Source organism: Anguilla rostrata, chromosome 17, assembly GCF_018555375.3.
Source record: "Anguilla rostrata isolate EN2019 chromosome 17, ASM1855537v3, whole genome shotgun sequence".
NCBI classification, from domain to species: Eukaryota; Metazoa; Chordata; class Actinopteri; order Anguilliformes; family Anguillidae; genus Anguilla; species Anguilla rostrata.
The window spans coordinates 24,116,286-24,134,569 of NC_057949.1; the positions used below are offsets into that span (position 1 = coordinate 24,116,286).

General features: G+C 45.8%; 3 protein-coding genes across 10 annotated transcripts in view; all 3 read left to right on the forward strand.

The window, feature by feature from the left end:
* Nucleotide 1: 1 nt before the first annotated feature.
* Nucleotides 2-4,281, forward strand: LOC135242987 (ketosamine-3-kinase-like). 5 transcript variants are annotated; one of them, XM_064314386.1, is made up of 6 exons: nt 3-287; nt 1,849-2,000; nt 2,287-2,378; nt 2,575-2,657; nt 2,811-2,888; nt 3,203-4,281. In XM_064314386.1, exons 1-6 carry the CDS (start codon nt 147-149, stop codon nt 3,539-3,541), a joined length of 885 nt encoding a protein of 294 aa, XP_064170456.1. In that variant the 5' UTR covers nt 3-146; the 3' UTR covers nt 3,542-4,281. The 5 variants fall into 5 exon arrangements, with proteins under 5 accessions (XP_064170454.1, XP_064170456.1, XP_064170455.1 ...); XM_064314385.1 differs by having other exon boundaries at nt 4-287; nt 2,766-2,888; XM_064314387.1 differs by having other exon boundaries at nt 166-364; nt 2,766-2,888.
* Nucleotides 4,282-5,477: 1,196 nt separating this feature from the next.
* Nucleotides 5,478-9,620, forward strand: LOC135242986 (ketosamine-3-kinase-like). Of its 3 annotated transcripts, none has more exons than XM_064314383.1 (6): nt 5,487-5,821; nt 7,277-7,428; nt 7,690-7,781; nt 8,017-8,099; nt 8,253-8,330; nt 8,419-9,620. In XM_064314383.1, the coding sequence occupies exons 1-6, from the start codon at nt 5,681-5,683 to the stop codon at nt 8,758-8,760; spliced, it is 888 nt and encodes a 295-aa protein (XP_064170453.1). In that variant the 5' UTR covers nt 5,487-5,680; the 3' UTR covers nt 8,761-9,620. The 3 variants fall into 3 exon arrangements, with proteins under 3 accessions (XP_064170451.1, XP_064170453.1, XP_064170452.1); XM_064314382.1 differs by having other exon boundaries at nt 5,489-5,821; nt 8,208-8,330; XM_064314381.1 differs by having other exon boundaries at nt 5,478-5,821; nt 8,017-8,330.
* Nucleotides 9,621-10,019: 399 nt separating this feature from the next.
* Nucleotides 10,020-18,284, forward strand: part of tbcd (tubulin folding cofactor D) — a 30,533-nt gene continuing 22,268 nt past the window's right edge. Inside the window, exons 1-14 of one of the 2 annotated variants that reach the window (XM_064314363.1) lie at nt 10,020-10,328; nt 10,403-10,600; nt 10,756-10,806; nt 11,141-11,238; nt 11,610-11,711; nt 12,230-12,376; nt 12,834-12,889; nt 13,897-14,029; nt 15,477-15,522; nt 15,922-16,054; nt 16,288-16,430; nt 16,964-17,024; nt 17,588-17,662; nt 18,164-18,258. In XM_064314363.1, coding sequence (XP_064170433.1) covers nt 10,414-10,600; nt 10,756-10,806; nt 11,141-11,238; nt 11,610-11,711; nt 12,230-12,376; nt 12,834-12,889; nt 13,897-14,029; nt 15,477-15,522; nt 15,922-16,054; nt 16,288-16,430; nt 16,964-17,024; nt 17,588-17,662; nt 18,164-18,258 — 1,327 coding nt within the window. In that variant the 5' untranslated portion in view covers nt 10,020-10,328; nt 10,403-10,413. Of the gene's footprint in view, nt 10,601-10,755; nt 10,807-11,140; nt 11,239-11,609; nt 11,712-12,229; nt 12,377-12,833; nt 12,890-13,896; nt 14,030-15,476; nt 15,523-15,921; nt 16,055-16,287; nt 16,431-16,963; nt 17,025-17,587; nt 17,663-18,163; nt 18,259-18,284 lie in introns of both variants that reach the window. The other variant, XM_064314362.1, reaches the window with a different exon arrangement.

The window sequence follows — 18,284 nt, forward strand, 5'->3', positions numbered from 1 at the left end:
GAACAAAAATGTGAGCACTTATTCTGATACCTCCCATTTTAAAGCTTGCAGCAGCAGCATTTGGGCCGTTTAAAGTAACCTTCCTGTCCATCTCACACAGAATTCGTTATTGTTAGCAGCTGTGAAATATACCCAGCATAGCAAACATGGAAGCCTTGCTTAAAAAAGAGCTGGGGACTTCGATGCTGAAAGCCTCCGGCCATTCAGGAGGGGGCTGCATCAGCGAAGGACAGAGCTACGACACTGACAGCGGACGGGTTTTTGTGAAAATAAACCACAAGAGCCAGGTTATTTGTGTTAGAAGTTTTCCCCTGTGCTAGCTGCGCAATCTTACTCGCTGATGTCTTTTGATGGCATATAATAGGTATAGTTACGTGGAAAAAATGTTTGCAGAATGTATGTGGTGTCAGCTAGTGCTAGATTTTTGTCGCAAGATGTCGTGGTTGGTTTTCCTCTCTGGCTCAGCACAGGTCTTCTCTTATCTGCTTTAAAAAAAACAACCCAGTTACCACTGACAGCCTAAACGCGACAGGCGTCGACTTTGTTCTAGAAACGCCCATGCTTTAATGTTGGCAAAACATCTGTGTTTTTGAAGACGTGGATCCCCGTCTGGGTCTGACACATGGAGATCCACTGGGCTGCAGGCCGCAGTTCCTGACTGCGGGAGACAGTCGTCACAACAGTGCATAAAAGTAAAAATGTGGTGTTCACGTGCCCCATACTGTATAGAGGCTAGTTGTACTAACGCATCGGTTCAGTGTCAGATTTAACATGCTATTCTGATTATTATTTACCCCCCTTCCGTGCCTTTGGCAATGATTTGTTAGGTTTATTTTATTGTGACAACATTGCAAAATAAAACTTGCATGATTGGTAGTGTTTGGCGTGGGTTGCATGGAGGTGATTAAATACATGTTATGCCGCGAGCACCTTCAACGTTATAGCTCTTAATATTCCAAAACATTTAACATTGAACGTTTTCAAAGTGTACTCTAATGCAGAATATAGGACAAAAACTATTCTGGTCCTAGCTCTCGGTTCAACAAAGTGTAGTAGAAATCTTACTTTAACATGAAGGAAGAGAAGGATAATTGTATTTAAAAATTATTTAATGGTTAATTAATCAAGGAAAAAGTCTAACAGACTCACATGGAGGAGTCAAAGTAATTCCAAAGCATGAATGAGAGAACACACAATATATAGTCAACAAATCTTGGACCTTGCTCTTGTGAAGGTTTCTTATTAGTTACCAATTGGTGTCTGAAAAATATGAGTCATTGCATTTACACAACAACAGTTTTGTTCACACAAGGACTCTTGCAACCCATATTGGGTTTTTTTTTAGCTTACAGATATTGTTTTCTAGGTGTTTTAGACTTTAATTGTGGTTATCACTCTGAACTTTGAATAACTCTGAGTTCCCTCTTTTTCCGTAAGGGCTTGCACAAACTAGACCAGAGGCTATTTGGCTCCACTTATTTCAGCAGCACACAATCAACACCTTGATTATAATGTTTTAAAGATCGTGAATTTTCTTCTACACAAGGTGAATAACTGGACATAAGAATTTCGGCCAATCTTGAGGAGAACAAAAAAACACTGTGTGTTAAAATGTTAATAATAGCCCAGAATTTCTTAAAACATCCATTTTCATCTTTTTCTCCAAGGGTGGCTGAAAATCTTTGTTCATTGTGTATAAATAAAATTGTGTGCCAAGATGGGCTTAGTGGTCTGTTCCCTCATCACAATTTGACTGTGCTTTAATGCTGTTGAAGTGCTATATACATGTATTTGTGGGTAGTGGTCTCCGTACTGAGATCTGTGAATTTTTCCCCTCCTTTTTGGAAGGCCAGACTCATGTTTGATGGAGAAGCGGCCAGCTTGGACGCCATCTTTAAGACAGAGACAGTGAAAGTGCCGAAGCCAATGAAGGTGATTGACCTCAAGACCGGTGGCGCGGTGTTCGTCATGGAGCATGTGGACATGAGGAGTCTGCATAAGTATGCTGCTTTGTGTGTGTGTGTGTGTGTGTGGGCAGGGTCATGCGGCAGTTCCACATCACCATTATGAGATAGTAGGGGTTGCCACTTGACAATTCTAGAACAGAGAATGACTACAAGAGCCCTATACGCATCTGTACATCAACTTTTACCAAATCCCCCTTCAGAAACTTAGGGCAGAGATTAGAAAGCTTTCCAAACATTTTCCTCATGAGAGTGATTGTTGGACAGAGTGAAATATCCCAAACTTGTGGTGAATTTATATTTGGCTGGCTGGTTGTTGCAGATATTCTGCACTGTTGGGGGACCAGTTGGCCGATCTGCACCTCCACAATCAGAGGCAGAGAGAGCGGAGGGACAAGGAAGAGCAAACTGTTGGTAATTAACATCAGTCACTGCATCAGTTCCTGCTTTTTGTTCAAGGGAAAGAGTGCCCCCTAGTGCCTGTGTAGAATTACTGCTGGGCTTAAGTTTATTTTTTATAAATAAGAAGGATTTTAGAAATTGAATGTTGTATCTTTTTTTTCATGTGAAATTTGGTTTCAATTTTTTTCCCCCATTTGTCTTATTGCAGGGAAAGGATCAGGCCAGTCTGATGTGCCCGTCATTGAGAAGTATGGCTTCCACACTACCACCTGCTGCGGTTACCTGCCACAGGTGAGCAGCTGTCCTAGGGTGCTGTCCCTGGCACAGACTGGGTTTGCTCAGACCGTGTGGTTTTGTGCACTGTCTCACCTGCGCATTTCCTGTGCTGCGTTCACCCAGGTGAATGACTGGCAGAGTGACTGGGTGGCCTTCTTCACCCAACAGAGGCTGCAGCACCAGCTGGGGCTGTTGGAGCAGTCCTGTGGAGACAGGGAGGCCCAGGAGCTATGGAGCCAGCTGCAGGTAACTCACTGAAAACCCGAAGCCTGTCTGCTTAGGTCAGAGCTGCCCAACCCTGTTCCTGGAGACCTACCATCGTGTAGGTTTTCACCCCAACCCTAACAAAGCATATCCCATTCAAAATATGTACAGAGCAGATATATTGTCTGTTTCTCGAAAGTGATAATCTAAAAACTAGATATCAAACGGGTTGAAATGAAAACTTACAGGATGGTAGATCTTCAGGAGCAGGGTTTGGCAGCCCTGGCTCAGATAGATTGATTGGCATTGGAGTATGTCTGTGTCTGAGGCCAAATGCCCCTCCCCTCTGTCCCAAGCTCAAGATCCCCAAGATGTTTGAGGGGGCGCAGGTGCACCCCGCCCTGCTTCACGGGGACCTGTGGTCGGGCAACGTGGCCGAGTCCTCGGACGGCCCCGTCATCTTTGACCCCGCCTCCTTCTACGGCCACGGAGAGTACGAGCTGGGCATCGCCGGGATGTTTGGTGGGTTCGGCAGCGCCTTCTACTCCGCCTACCACAAGAAGCTTCCCAAAGCGCCCGGGTTTGAGACGAGGAAGCAGCTCTACCAGCTCTTCCACTACCTGAACCACTGGAACCACTTCGGCAGCAGCTACAGGGGGTCCTCACTGCGCATCATGAGGGACCTCCTTAAGTAGCCAATCGGCTAACTGCCTGATGGACCAGGAGGTAGCTGCCTATGTCTCTGTCTGAAGCCCAGGGCGGGTGTTCAGATTGGCAATGCTGATTTTGCACAGCGCCATTGTTTTTTTTCCGTTACATACAACTAGAAATACACAACTGACAGCCCCTGGGCAAGCATTTCATTGAGTTGTGATGGCATCCTGCCATTTCAAAGTGTTCTAAAGAGAACGGAACTGAAATAATAATTTAAATGACAACTCTCAGTTTAAACAACTGATAATTGCTTCAGGCGAGAGCCATTTATTATTCCACCTAACACTGTTAATTAAATTAATAATTAAATTTTTATGTTAATTATAGTTTAACTATTTGCAGTGCATTAGATTTACCTTGAAGTATTTGGGATGGGGGTGAGTTTGCTTTTTAAAATAATAATAGTTTTTCATTTTATTTCTTGAAAAATGTATCACAGGTTATTGTGACTATGTAGTCTTTACTGTCATCCACTTAAAGCTTTAAGTATATGGTGTAAAAATATTGAACTTTTTTGAGGGTGCTGTCTGTTCTCATGCCATACATTCTAATGAGGTTGACATCCTCTCATTTGTGCTGTGAGCACGTGCCCTCCCCCACCCCAGATCACTGCAGAAGAATTGACATCAGGCTCTGGTAGACAGGTTCCTGGGTTTACAAATTGTATTGTAATTACAGACGTTAGTGCTGCAAGCGAATAAAATATGAAATGTATACTGTTGCTCATTTTGTGCTGGGTTATTTTATGTTTATCCTGCATGTGAATTTATTATTTTGTTTTTAAAATGATACCAATGTGAGTCAGAATGGCCAGCTGGTCACAGGCATTTATAATAACCACACAACAGATTATTATTATTATTATTGAAAATGCAGTGGGACTAGTGCTGCAGTGGTGGTAGGAGGGGGTGTGAGAGGGGGAAGACAAACATCAAGGGAAGGCTAGGGAAAAGATGTGGGTTTGCATGGTAGGCTACTTGCTTTGAAAAAGCTTACCTGGGTATTAAGAAACAAACAAATGCAGCTTTCCGTGTCGATGACGTTACCACAACTCATTTCATGGTAAATTACGAAGATAATATGCGTCAATGTTGGCGCACAGTCTTTTCATTATGCCCGTGCTTCATAATCAGAGGATCTGGCTGGTTCCACGCAACGATTGTAAATGTGTTTCCTTGATTAATGTTAGTATGTGCAGAAAAACTCAATACGCGCGTTATAGGACGTTTTAATTTACTGGTACAGTTATTCCGCCCACTGTTACAATTATACCGAATAGGTCGCGAATGGACTGAAATATCGCACTGCTTGTACTTTTTAAAAATTGTATCCGACTGGATTAAGTTATGAACGTAATTGAAACGGGTAATGACAACTGACATGCCAAAAGCTGTTTGGAGTAAAATTGCATAGTGTTAGGCCAAATGTTTTAGGAGTAAATTACCAAAATCCAAAAACCTATTTATACCGACTCTACCATACTTGAGTACATTTTTCTAAATCGTGTTATTTTAATCTCTGTAAGCACCGAGAGCTGCATGTGAAAAGTGTTCTAAAAATAAAACTGATTAGATTTACATAAGCGAACGTTGCACAAACATTTTAATGAACGATTAGATGGAGTCACCATTATGTAGGCCTATTAATAAAGAAACTTGAATCACATCCTTCCATTATTAACACATAGTTGACGTACAAACATTTTGCACAAATGTCTTCCATAAACTCAGACCAAGATGTTACCGCGGGAGCTTCACAGCAGGAGAAGACTTTCCAAAACATTACGAGCCAATTGCAGTGAGTTTAGATGGAGACTGAACTTCAGGTTTCAACCTCTAGACCACAGAACTGCATTGCAACTGGAACAAATAATCCTCATTACAGATTCATAAATCCCTCGCTAGTGTTCATAGGGACTTTGAGACGGAATTCACTCCAGATTTTCCGGGTCGATTACAAATTTCGCACTCTTCCTAATCTCCAACTGTGAGGCGCGCTGTCATCGACTCCCCGTTTTAAAGCTTGCAACGGCAGTATTCACGCAGTTTAAAATTACTTTGGCCCATCTCACACAGGGATTGTTTTTGTTGCAACTCTGAAATATCGCCAATATAGCAAACATGGAAGTCTTACTTAAAAAAGAGCTGAGAACTTCGATGCTGAAAGCCGCCGGCCATGTAGGAGTGGGCTACATCAGCGAGGGACAGAGTTACGACATTGACAGCGGACGGGTTTTTGTGAAAATAAACCACAAGAGCCAGGTTAATTGCGCTCGAAATGTTGCCTGGTGCTAGCTGCGCAATCTTGTTATAGCTTTTTTGCGTTTGATTGCATGGAACATGTGTAAGTTACACGGATAAAACGTGGCGTATTTGCTTAATTTTATGCACTGTCAGCTATTCAGCTGACAGTGCATATAATTTAGCAAACAGCCTACGCCACATATGAAAATTGCGTTTTGTCACAAAATGGAGTGGTTTGTTTTCCTCTATCACAGGTGTTCACGGTCCTGTTTTTTTCTTTTCTTTTCTTTAATCAATCCATTTTCCACTGACAAGTAGAAGCCTAACATACACGCGACACACGTTTACTGGGTTCTAAGGCTGAATCCAAAATGAATGTCCGCACTTGCAGACTGGCGGATTTAACGGGCGCGTACCCGCGATGTCCTGCTAGGGCTTCCCAGTTGTACAATTCACCAAGCCCGCTAGGGGGCGGACTTTCATGCAGACTTCCAGAGTATCCGCTTCGGTTGGTATGACATTTTACCGGACTTCGCCAGTGGAAAAATATAATAGACGAGAAGGAACCAATGCTAAAGTGATAATAATAATAATAATAATAATAATAATAATAAAGGCATGGCGACAAAACAATGCAAGTAGCCTAATGCAGAACTCATATAACCTATTTTATTTTATTTTATTAGTGGTCATATCCACGACAACGAGTGAGATCTGAAAATTCAGTCTCAGTGGTGCATTTTATACCCTCCAAGCTCTGCGCTCTTGCAGACTTCACGTAGTGACTCTGAACACTTCGGAGTTGTGCTGGCAAAACATCGATGTTTTTGAAGACGTGGGTCACCGTTTGTGTCTGTCACATGGAGATCCATAGGGCTGCAAGCCGCACTGACTCTACCGGAGACAGCCGCTGTCACAACAGTTCAGACGAAAGTAAAAGTGTGGCGCTCACGTGCCTACCCTCTCAATGCCCCAGTATTGTAAAATAACAGGTTGTAGGCCTATTAACTCACGTCGTTTGGGGTCAATGTCAGATTTAACATGCTTTTCTGTGTATTTTCTACCCCCTTCCGTGCCTTTGGCAATTATATGTAGTGTTTACTTTTTTGTGACAACATTGCTAAATAAAACGTAGCATGGTCGGTAGTGTTTGGCATGGGTTACATGGACATGAGATGCCATGAGTGCCCTCAATTGTATGCCTCTAAGTATTCTAAAGCATTTAACGTTAAATGTTTGTAAAGCATGCTCTAATGCAGCATAGAGTACAAAAACATTCTGGCTCTAGCTCTCAGTTCTACTCGTGAATGAAAAATACCTTTGTGACCACCGTTCTGCACACATGTATACTATCCAATTGTTGTTAGACAGATAAGATATTGTTCAAAACAGCCCTTGCGCTGTAGACATGTATTCATGGGTAGTGGACTCTCAGTACTGATATCTGTGCATCTGTTCCCACCTCACTGGCAGGCCAGGCTAATGTTTGATGGGGAAGCGGCCAGCTTGGATTCCATCTTGAAGACAGAGACAGTGAAAGTGCCGAAACCAACGAAAGTGATTGATCTTGAGACCGGTGGCGCTGTGTTCATCATGGAGCATCTTGATATGAAGAGCCTATGCAAGTACGCTGCTTGTGTGTGTGGGTGTGTGTGTCTGTCATTTTGCTCAAAGGATAGGGCCATGAGGCAATTCCATATCACCATTATGAGATAGGAGGGGTTGCCACGTGAAAATTCCAGTAAAGAGAATGACCACAGGGGCCATATACACATATGTGTATCTACTTTTGCAAAACCCCCCTTCAGAAACACAGGCCAGACATTAGAGAGTGTTCCAGACATTGTCCTGTGGGGAATTTATATTTGGCTGGCTGGTTGTTGCAGATATTCTGCGCTGCTGGGGGACCAGTTGGCCGATCTGCACCTCCATAATCAGAGGCAGAGAGACCGGAGGGACAAGGAAGAGCAAACTGTTGGTAATTAACATCAGTCACTGCATGTTAATTGCAGCGGTTCTTGCATCGGTTCCTGCTTTTTGTTCAGGGGAAAGAGTGCCCCCCTAGTGCCTGACCAGAATTACTGCTGGGCTTAATCCAGTTTTTTATATGAATACTGTTAGCGGCAGCTTGGATATTGAATGCTATTTATTTTTATTTTTCAATTGAAGTTTGATTTCAGGTTTTCCCATCTGTCTTGGTTGTCTTATTGCAGGGAAAGGATCGGGCCAGTCTGATGTGCCCGTCATTGAGAAGTATGGCTTCCACACTACCACCTGCTGCGGTTACCTGCCACTGGTGAGCAGCTGTCCTAGGGTGCTGTCCCTGGCACAGACTGGGTTTGCTCAGACCGTGTGGTTTTGTGCACTGTCTCACCTGCGCATTTCCTGTGTTGCGTTCACCCAGGTGAATGACTGGCAGAGTGACTGGGTGGCCTTCTTCACCCAACAGAGGCTGCAGCACCAGCTGGGGCTGTTGGAGCAGTCCTGTGGAGACAGGGAGGTACAGGAGCTATGGAGCCAGCTGCAGGTAACTCACTGAAAACCCAACGCTTAGTCTGTTTGCCACTGGAGAATGTTTGTGTCTGAGGCTACTTGCCCCTCCCCTCTGTCCCAAGCTCAAGATCCCCGAGATGTTTGAGGGGGAGCAGGTGTACCCCGCCCTGCTTCACGGGGACCTGTGGTCGGGCAACGTGGCCCAGTGCTCGGATGGCCCCGTCGTCTTTGACCCTTGCTCTTTCTACGGCCACTCTGAGTTTGAGCTGGCCATGCCCGCCATGTTCGGCGGGTTCAGCCACTCCTTCTACTCGGCCTACCACGCGAGGCTTCCCAAAGCGCCCGGGTTCGAGGCGAGACATCAGCTCTACCGGCTCTTCAACTACCTGAACCACTGGAACCACTTCGGCAGCAGCGAATACAGGGGACCCTCACTGCGCACCATGAAGAACCTGCTGGGGTAGCCTTTGTCTCTGCCTGACGGACCAGGAGCTAGCTAGGGCGGGTGTTTAATTCGGTTTTGCTAATTTTGCACAGCTGCATTTTTTCCCCCTACTATACACAATTAGAAATATACACAACTGACAGGGCCTACATGAGCATTGCAAGGAGATGAGACACATCTTGTCATTTTAAAGGTTTCCAGGATCCTCTATGGGATCTAAAATAATCATTTGAACAGTTTAAACAACTGGTAATTGTTTCAGGCTACAGCCATAGGGTTGTTAATCCCTTTAACACCGTTAGGTGATTGTATGAATTATAAGTGAAGTATTTGCAGAGCATTAGACTTCCCTTGCAGTACTTGGGGAGGTGGGTTTACTTCTTTAAATAGAATAGTTTTAACTGTATTTCTTTGGTTCTCTTGAAAAAAATCTATCATGGGTTATTGTGATGATGGAATCATTGATGTCATTCACTTGTGGCTTTATGTCTGTTATGGAAAAAAATTAAAAACAATTTTAAGTGTTGATTGCAGTGGTAACCAACCCTGTTCCTGGAGATCTACCATCCGGTTGGTTTTCATTTCAACCCTAATTTTCCACAGCTGACTCTACTATTTAGCAGCTCAACAAAGACCTCTAGCTGTTGAATGAGGTCTGCTTTCTTAGGGTTGGAGTGACAACCTACAGGATGGTAGATCTACAGGAACCGGGTTGGTTACCAATCTTATCTTCTCATTTTATGCTTTTTTAACACCCCTACCCCTGCATACATTGTCCCAGATGACTGAAGAATGATTGTCAACAGGTTCTTGGGTTTATAAATTGTATTGTAATTTAAAACAGTAATGCTGTGCACTAATAAAAATACTGAATGTAAATTGTGGCTCATTTTGTGCAGGTATATTGAATGTTTATGTGACAAGTGTATTTATTATTTTAGGAAAAAAAATACATTTAAAAAAGCAATGTGTCAGAAGATATACTTACAACAATATACTGTACACGTTATATACTGTTTTTAGTTCGCCTGTTAGGTTACTAGGGCAGTTGTTATAATTCCATTATTTTAATCTCTGTCAGTACATTTCACTGCGTATAAAAAGTATCCAAGTAAAAGTTGATAAGATGAACATAAATGAATGTAACATTAACATATTTAATGTACGACGATTAAATAAAGAAGTCATGGGCCAATAAACCATTAGCGCCACATCGTCACAATAAACACGAAAAAAGCGTTTATTTAGTAGTGCGAGCGGTTTGTACCAATATGTCCTCCGTACGCTCAGACCACTGTTACCGCGGGAGCTCCACAACAACGCGAGCGGTAGTTGAACCTGCGACACAAATTACTGCGATTGTACAGTTGGGAAAGAACTCCAGTTTATTGAACTAGGTTATACTTTTCGCAAGTCAGGCTGGTACTGTTCAGGGCTGTCTCTTGTTTGTTGTATTTTCCGTGTCGTGCTTTTGTTTTTAGCTATCCTGCTAGGTTGCTAGTTTTACAGACGGAGAAACGGCATCGCCCCAGACACTCCCATAAAAGCGTGCGCTTGGACTGTAGCTGTTCCCCGACTACGCACTTGGTACCTACTGCTAAAATACTTGAGGAACTGCGAGTTGTCGGCATATATATATATTTAACAGTATTCCTCTAAAGCTACCCGTATCATGGCCCAAGCCGACATGGAGAGTGGTCGTGAGGGGGAAGACGGAGAGTGCGAGTCGGACGTAATTGCGGAGGGTAACCTGCTGGGAGGTTTCGTCGAGAGCACCGAGACCCGGGCGCTGATCGCCGGGCTCGCTGAGATGCACGATGACATCAAAAACAGAGAGTCCGTGACACAGCGGTTCCTGGGTGAGAATCGCGATATGGTTACTTCGGGTGTAAGCGAGGCCCTCCCTCTTGAAACAGACCTCTCCTAAATTATCCAGGTCTGTGCTGGCTGTTTTCTGCTTGCGCTTGTGACCGTTTGTGCACAGAATAATGCTCAACCTGTCCTGCCGTTACAGTTATAATGGACCGATATCAGGAACAGCCTCATCTTCTGGACCCACATCTTGGTAAGATGCATCCCCACAAATCCGCTCTTAACATATTAGTTTCCACTCATCCAAAGGGCCAGGTGACGGTATATTAGTCCCTATAAGTAACAATTGTGCGTGTGTTATAAAGTTATATAATCTGTATTAGCGCGTATGAATGTGTTGCATTATGAGAAAATAATACCCATACTTTCTGTATAGTGTGGATGCATATGTGCATATTCTCTATAGTGGTGTAATGTGGTCAGTGATAATCAGTGTTTGCATTATCTTGCGTTCAGTAGTGATGTCTGTGTACGTGTTGTGTTATGATGCATTATGATCAGTAATAAGTGCTGATTTACCCCCTCAGAGTGGATGTTGAACCTGCTGTTGGAGCAGATCCGCAGTGAGCAGTCTCCTCCTCTGCTTGTCCATTTGGGCTTTAAGTTCCTCTACATCATCTCCAAGGTGAGGCTAGCCTGCCCTCTGCCAGGGCCCCCAGCAAAGCCTGTGTTCCCACCCGTCTCTTTTCACTGCATTTGAGTGTGTGTGTGTGTGTACAGGAAAGTGCATGACGTTGGTTTGTGAATGTTTCAATTTCCGTTTAGGATAATGTTATAGGTATAGCTGCTTGAAGATGGGCGATGTGTCAAGTGGTGTTTAATTATACGAAGCGATTGTACTGTATCTGTTTGTGTGTGTTTGTGTATGTGTGCACGTGCCTACGTGGTTTGGGACCGTGTAAGAGAATGTGTGCATGTGCGAGAATGGGTGGGTGTGTGTGCTCGTGTGTCAGCGTGGCCTACATGTGTTACATTGAGGTTTTTGTCTGTTGACAGGTGCGGGGACACAAGGTGTTCATGCAGCTCTTTCCTCACGAGGTTTCAGACCTCCAACCCGTACTGGACCTGCTGACCCGCCAGGATCCCAAAGATCATGAGGTGCGTGTGGGCCAGCCCTCCCAGGGTCCCAGCCTTCCCAGAGTCCCAGCACTGCCGCCAATCTTCCAACACCTGGCCTTTCTCAAATCCACCGCTCCATTGTGATGTCACAGTCACAACCAAAATAGCTTTGCTTCTGCATCTCCTTACCTGAAGCTTCATTCCTAGTGTTCATTTCCTCTAGTTCCTTCCATATTAATGGCCTGAAAAATCTAAACTGAAGTCATCTGCTTTCTTTGGTGCAATAACTTTTATGTTTTGCTTTTTAACATTACTTTGCACCCGCTGTCCACTGGTGTAAGTAAAGTTTACATGACCGGATGCTCGTATACTGTAGTACAGTTTCTCTGTCGCTGTGTCAGACAGAAGATTTTGCACTGATGTGTCAGAAGACCTAGCATTAGTGTACAGCTGTGTAGTTTCTCGGTCTTGATTTCTTGTCACGTGTGGAAGTGGTGTATAAAAGCCAGGCCTGGAGGTTGTGTACTGGAGCGTGGTTTCTCTGGTTTCTCTCTCAGACGTGGGAGACACGCTACATGCTGCTCCTCTGGCTCTCCATGACCTGCCTCATACCCTTTGACCTGTCCCGGCTGGACGGCCACCTGACCTCTGAACCCGGCCTGGGCAGAGAACCCATCATGGACCGCATCCTGGCTGTCGCCAAGGTAACCACAGAGGAAGGCCCCACGCGTTTTTGGGAATTGTATAAAGGAGCAAATGAAAGTACTGAACCAAGCCCTCCTCCCTTCTCAGTATGTATATAAGAGTAAAAAAACAAATACGTTATTCAAATACACTGACAGGTAAAGCTTTTCAGCATTGAAAGTTCCTCTTTATTGTATCCACATTTTTATTGTAATTACATAACTTTAATTCATTATTTATGTAGGCTGGGCCCTTAACATGTAGGTAGTAGGTCTACACGTTCTACACTCTTGCAGAGCCTAGACATTAATTAGCCCTCAAGAATTAGAATCGAGAATCATTCTGGCTGGATCAAGTCTTTATGGTCCTGGTTCTTCTCAGTCCCGACCAACGCTTGGTGGAATTTGTACAGGCTCCTCCTCTTGGGGTGTGGTTTACATTGTGACTGTGGTTGAGTGATGGTTCTGTGATTCGCAGTCGTACCTGACCGTCAGTGACAAATCCCGGGATGCCGCTTCTATGCTGGTTTCAAAGTGAGTACAGTGTTGTTTAACATCAGTCACCTACATTTGACTCACCGCAGTGGATGATGTTGATGTTTCTCTGTTTCACATTGCACAAATGATCAGCACAGACATGAAAGAAAAATGTAACGAATTGTGTTTTTGCTGCAGTATTTCAGCTTTGTTATTGATTCCCTGCATTTATTAAGCTGACAGCATGAGTCAGTGGAGCTTCTTTTGTGTAGCATTCTTCTGTTCAGCACTATCGGTGAGTTTGTCTTGTAGAAATGATTGTTTTAAAATGAGCAATAAATAAGAGGTTCAGTTGCCTGTGATTCGGCTCCTTTTTGGACGTGACATTTTCATAGAATTTTGCCGTGTCAGAGGCGCCTGAATTGCGGGCCAGTGTTGTGTCCTTACCCCAGTCAATCCTATGTGCCATAATCCCTTTATTGACTGACGACCTATGCTGCCCTAATGATATTGTGGATTCCAACAAAAACTGAATGAAGGATCTTAGAATTATTGCAGTGATGGCTGCAGCTGGCAGGATGTGAGTGTGGTGGTGTGGGGGTCATCAATAGGACCCGCCCCCCCCCCCCCCCCCCACATGGCCGGGGCATTTGTCTGAAGCCTCATGCTGATCTAAAACATTAGTGTGCAAAAGTCTCCTTCTCCTCAAGGTTTTGTTGATTGACAAGGGAGTAGCAATTAATTAATAAAATTCCATGTAAGTAAAACAAGTAAACTTGTTAGCAGTAATACATTTATCCAGCAGGGGGCAGTCTTGCACTTCTGGTAGCGTGACTGATTGTAGCTAAGTGTGTATCTGCAGGTTTATCCACTGAATGCATTTTCTCTAAACCTGCAAAGCGGTACCATTTGAATAGCGCTGCCTTTGTTAGCTTGCTAAGTTTGCTTGAATTTAGTTTCCTGCAGGCTCATGGGTAATTTCTCACCTTGTCCGTTAGATCTGTGGTTGGTTGCCCACCGAGTGTCCTGAGGCATCATGGGTAATTGCTTGCACTGTCCTGTAGGTTTGTGACTCGTCCGGACGTCAAGCTGAAGCGGCTGGGCGACTTCCTGGACTGGTGCCTGACGACGGTTGCCCAGAGCAACGAGCTGACCATGGAGGGGACGGTTGTGCTAGACGGGATGCTGCAGTCTCTGGTGAGCCCCTCCCAAAAGTGCACTGTCATAAACAGTACCCTGCTTTTTGGAAGAAATTAAGGAACGCTGCTCCTCGTCCTCCCGTATTTTCATTCGCTGTTGAATCTTCTTTTCTCCTTCTTGCAATCCCTCTTCCATCTCCTCACCCTATGTATTCCCTTTCTCTGCCCCATCATTAGGTTTCATTTTACAGGCACAGGAATGGTATCAGTGCTGGGGGAGGGAGGAGGGAGAGTGTTAACAGCCAATGGCTTCTGTTCTACACGTTTATTGCTGTTGTCCTTTTTAAAGGCAACTGAAACTGAAGTGGTTGATGGAAAAGCCAGGTGTATGTGTGTATGAGGTGACGAGGAGGGTGTGTGTGTGTGTGTGTGTGTGTGTGTGTGTGTGTGTGTGCGCGCGCGTGCGCTCTACGCTTACGTTTTTTCCAAGTTGAAAAATTTAGGAGCACACTAATGCATCCCAGTTAGCAGATGTGCTCCTAAGTTATTTTTCCAGTTAGCACACATACATTTTCAGGAGCAAATGCCCCTAAAATGGGAGCACTGCAGAGCCTTGTGAGAGCTTTGGAGGCCCATCTGTCAGCACTGCGGCCAGCCAGGATTCACCATTACAGCCTGATGTAGCCGGCTGAACACGCTGGAGTAATTTCAGGGTCTGTTATAGATGAATGACAGGTGTGCCCAGGAGAGCACGCATCAGTACCCTGCTTAGTACCATAAATGGCCTTATCTCAGGCCATTTATGCACCATTTATGTTACTGATCCATTTATGCCATTTATGCTGTTTAGTCCACACGGTAAAACTTTCAGTGCTATGTAAACTGTTACAGAATTTATATGAGTCCAGTATGGCTAGTGTTGACTCTGATAAACTCTGTTAGATTTGAATCAACACTGGACGTTTTACCGTACAGTGTGTTAAAGCTGTGTGTGCTTGTGTGTGCTTGTGTGTGCTTGTGTGTGTGTGTGTGCTTGTGTGTGCTTGTGTGTGCTTGTGTGTGTGTGTGTGTGGTGCTGGTGGTTGGTTAGCCCTGGGTGATGAAACTGGCTTATTGGGACTATCCTGGCTGAGGTCCTGTGAGGACTTTGGGGAACGCCAGCTATATTGATGGGGGAAAGAGTGCTCAGTCAGATCATGCTGTGCGTTTAATGTCCCTCTTTGAAGGGTTTTGATGATCTGTGTGATAGTCAAAGAGTGAGTGAGGTTTTAAATGGGAAAACTGTTCCTGGCCTCGTGTTATTACTGAGTGCTCCCGTGACCTCTCTGTTCGGAGATCCGCTTATTTAAATCTCCCATTCAGGCACAACCCAGTGACTCCCCCCAGGTCTGGACGCGTTTTACTTCATCAGGACCCTGGGGCGTCCGACGGCCTGCCTGAACGTACAGGCGTCCCGCTGCGCTGGATTAACGCCTAACCTTTGACCTTTTGTGTGTCCCCCCCAGGCTCAGCTGTTTAAGCACGGGAAGAGAGAGGACTTCCTGCAGTACGGTGAGTCCCCCCCCCCCCTCAGGGTATCTTGCGGGAGGTGTTAAGGGAGTATGCCGGGGTGCTACTGCGCACCATTCGCTCCCTGAGCACTCGGAGCGAGTGCTGTGTTCGCACGCTTGGCACCGAGTCAGCGCGTTCAGGGCGGGTGTCGGACGCTGCCGAGGTCTGATTGATTCCAGCGAGGGTCAGAGGGACCGGCAGAATGACCGCTGCGTAGGGGCGTCGGCCACTGCAGTGTGGGCGCTGTATCGGACTGCGGTGTTGAACAAGGGGCTGAGGCAAAAGGCAGAGCTCTCGATTTAACGGTCGACCTTCGTTCCTTCTCTCCCCTGCGGGCTGTGATGGAAAGAGCGAGGTCAGGGGTGCGAGCGTGGCTTGACTTTACGCCCTGTTCCCCAGCCCCGACGGTGCTGCAGTGCCTGGACCAGCGTCGGCTGCCGGAGAGCAACCAGGCCATGCTGAGGAAGCTGGGGGTGAAGCTGGTGCAGAGGCTGGGCCTGACCTTCCTCAAGCCCCGGCTGGCCAAATGGAGGTGAGGGGGGTGGGGGCGGGGCTTGCGAAACAGTGTTTATAATAGCGAGTGAACTTTCACGACCCTCATAATGGGAATGGCCGCAACAAGCTGTCAATCACTGACTTGTTTGAACAAATCCAAGGGTTCCGCTCTCCCAAAAGCCCAGAGACGGGTTCAAATCGGTATGTAATTTTTTCTGTACGTTGGCTAATTAGCTTTTTTTTTTTTACTGACTCGTCCTCTTACCCCAGGTACCAGAGAGGGAACCGGTCCCTGGCTGCCAATCTGTCCCAGTCCAGCAAGGCCGCGGACCCACAGGGCCCCCAGCCCAGCCTGGAACCGTCCGGCCTAGAGGAAGACTACGACATCCCAGAGGAGATCGAGAATGTGATAGGTACCATTCCCCCTGCTGCTCGAAGGCTCTGTTCGTGCACACCGTCTAAGTAGGCTTCGGGGTTTTGAGCTCAGGTCCTGGTCGAGCTGAAGACGTAAGAGTGAGATGTTTCGCTGAAAACCCAACTTTCTAATTGGACCACGGGACACACACGTAGTGTAACCATTTACAGTGGATTGGACCAAAGGATAAAATGATTGTTGAGGTGTTTTACAGAGATATGACATCATAGCTCAGGAGGTAAGAGCGGTTGTCTGGCAGTCGGAGGGTTGCCAGTTCGATCCCCCACCCTGGGCATGTCGAAGTGTCCCTGAGCAAGACACCTAACCCCTAATTGCTCTGGTGAATGCGAGGCATCAATTGTAAAGCGCTTTGGATAAAAGCGCTATATAAATGCAGTCCATTACCATTACCATTCCCAAGTTACCCTTTCTTCCGTTTCCTTGCTTTATAGGTTTACTTGTTTCCTTTGTTAGTGTATGAATTTTTTTTTTAAAAAGAAGCTGCACCTCTTGTCTTTCCCACCTTCCCAGAACAACTGCTGGTGGGTCTGAAGGACAAGGAGACCATCGTGCGCTGGTCTGCGGCCAAAGGGTGAGATTTCTCCTCTTCTCTTCTCTTGTGCTTGAGATAATATCTGCTAATAAAACGGGCACTTTCACGTTTATTATTTACACACAGTCTCCTCAAATAGTGGGTGGAGTGGGTGTTTTTTCACCTTTGTTGAGATAACTCTAGGTCAATATGCACAAGTTTGTTGCTCTAATAGGACTGGGTGTGTTTCTGGGTGAATGAGATTTATTGCTCTTATGTTTCTGGGCGAATGAGATTGTTGTGCTGATGGTTCTTGGTGTGTTTCTGGGCGAATGAGATTGTTGCGCTGATGGTTCTTGGTGTGTTTCTGGGCGAATGAGATTGTTGCGCTGATGATTCTGGGCGAATGAGATTGTTGTGCTGATGGTTCTTGGTGTGTTTCTTGGCGAATGAGATTGTTGCGCTGATGGTTCTGGGCGAATGAGATTGTTGTGCTGATGGTTCTTGGTGTGTTTCTGGGCGAATGAGATTGTTGCGCTGATGGTTCTGGGCGAATGAGATTGTTGTGCTGATGGTTCTTGGCGAATGAGATTGTTGCTCTGATGGTTCCGGGTGTGTTTCAGGGTCGGGAGGGTGACGGGCAGACTCCCTAAGGAACTGGCGGACGAGGTGGTGGGCTCAGTTCTGGACTGTTTCAGGTGAGTTCTGCGCTCGTGGGAACCACACCCCAGCCCCAACCCGGTCCACAGCATCGGACGCATGTGCTCGCGTGCATGTGCTTGCATGTGCGTGCATGTGCACGTCTGTCTGTCTGTCTGTTGGCATGCTTACCTGTTGTATAAAATCAACAGTCATGATGACCTTAATCAGTCTAACTGCCTAAGCACACATGTGGTGTGCATCCTGGTGCCTTGCATCATGGCACTTTGAGGTCAAAATATAAAAGTAGTCCTTTGAGTATCGTACAGTAGGGCAGTCGGCAACGCTGCAGTATAATGGTTAGGGAAATGGGAATTGTAACCTGAAGGTTGCTGGTTCGATTCCCCTGAGCGGGGTGCTTAACCGGAATTGCTTCAGTAGCGCAGCACGTCCGGTTGATTAAGTGAATGCCGTGTAAAAATGCAAAAGCTTGTGCAGAAGAGCGTCTGCTGTAAGCCTGTGATGTCGGACCAACTGGAAGCTCCTCTCTGCTGCCACAGCTTCCAGGAGACGGATAACGCCTGGCACGGCGGCTGCCTCGCCCTGGCAGAGCTGGGCAGGAGGGGCCTGCTGCTGCCCTCCCGGCTTCCTGACGGTGAGTTCCCCGAGTCCCCGCCCCGC

Bases quoted from the DNA above. Each gene is read 5' to 3' on its own strand.
- LOC135242987 (XM_064314384.1), top strand. From the start codon at position 147: ATGGAAGCCTTGCTTAAAAAAGAGCTGGGGACTTCGATGCTGAAAGCC. The intron at 2,001-2,286 runs GTATGCTGCTTT...TGGTTGTTGCAG, and splicing joins GACATGAGGAGTCTGCATAA to ATATTCTGCACTGTTGGGGG. The intron at 2,379-2,574 runs GTAATTAACATC...GTCTTATTGCAG, and splicing joins CAAGGAAGAGCAAACTGTTG to GGAAAGGATCAGGCCAGTCT.
- LOC135242986 (XM_064314381.1), top strand. From the start codon at position 5,681: ATGGAAGTCTTACTTAAAAAAGAGCTGAGAACTTCGATGCTGAAAGCC. The intron at 7,429-7,689 runs GTACGCTGCTTG...TGGTTGTTGCAG, and splicing joins GATATGAAGAGCCTATGCAA to ATATTCTGCGCTGCTGGGGG. The intron at 7,782-8,016 runs GTAATTAACATC...GTCTTATTGCAG, and splicing joins CAAGGAAGAGCAAACTGTTG to GGAAAGGATCGGGCCAGTCT.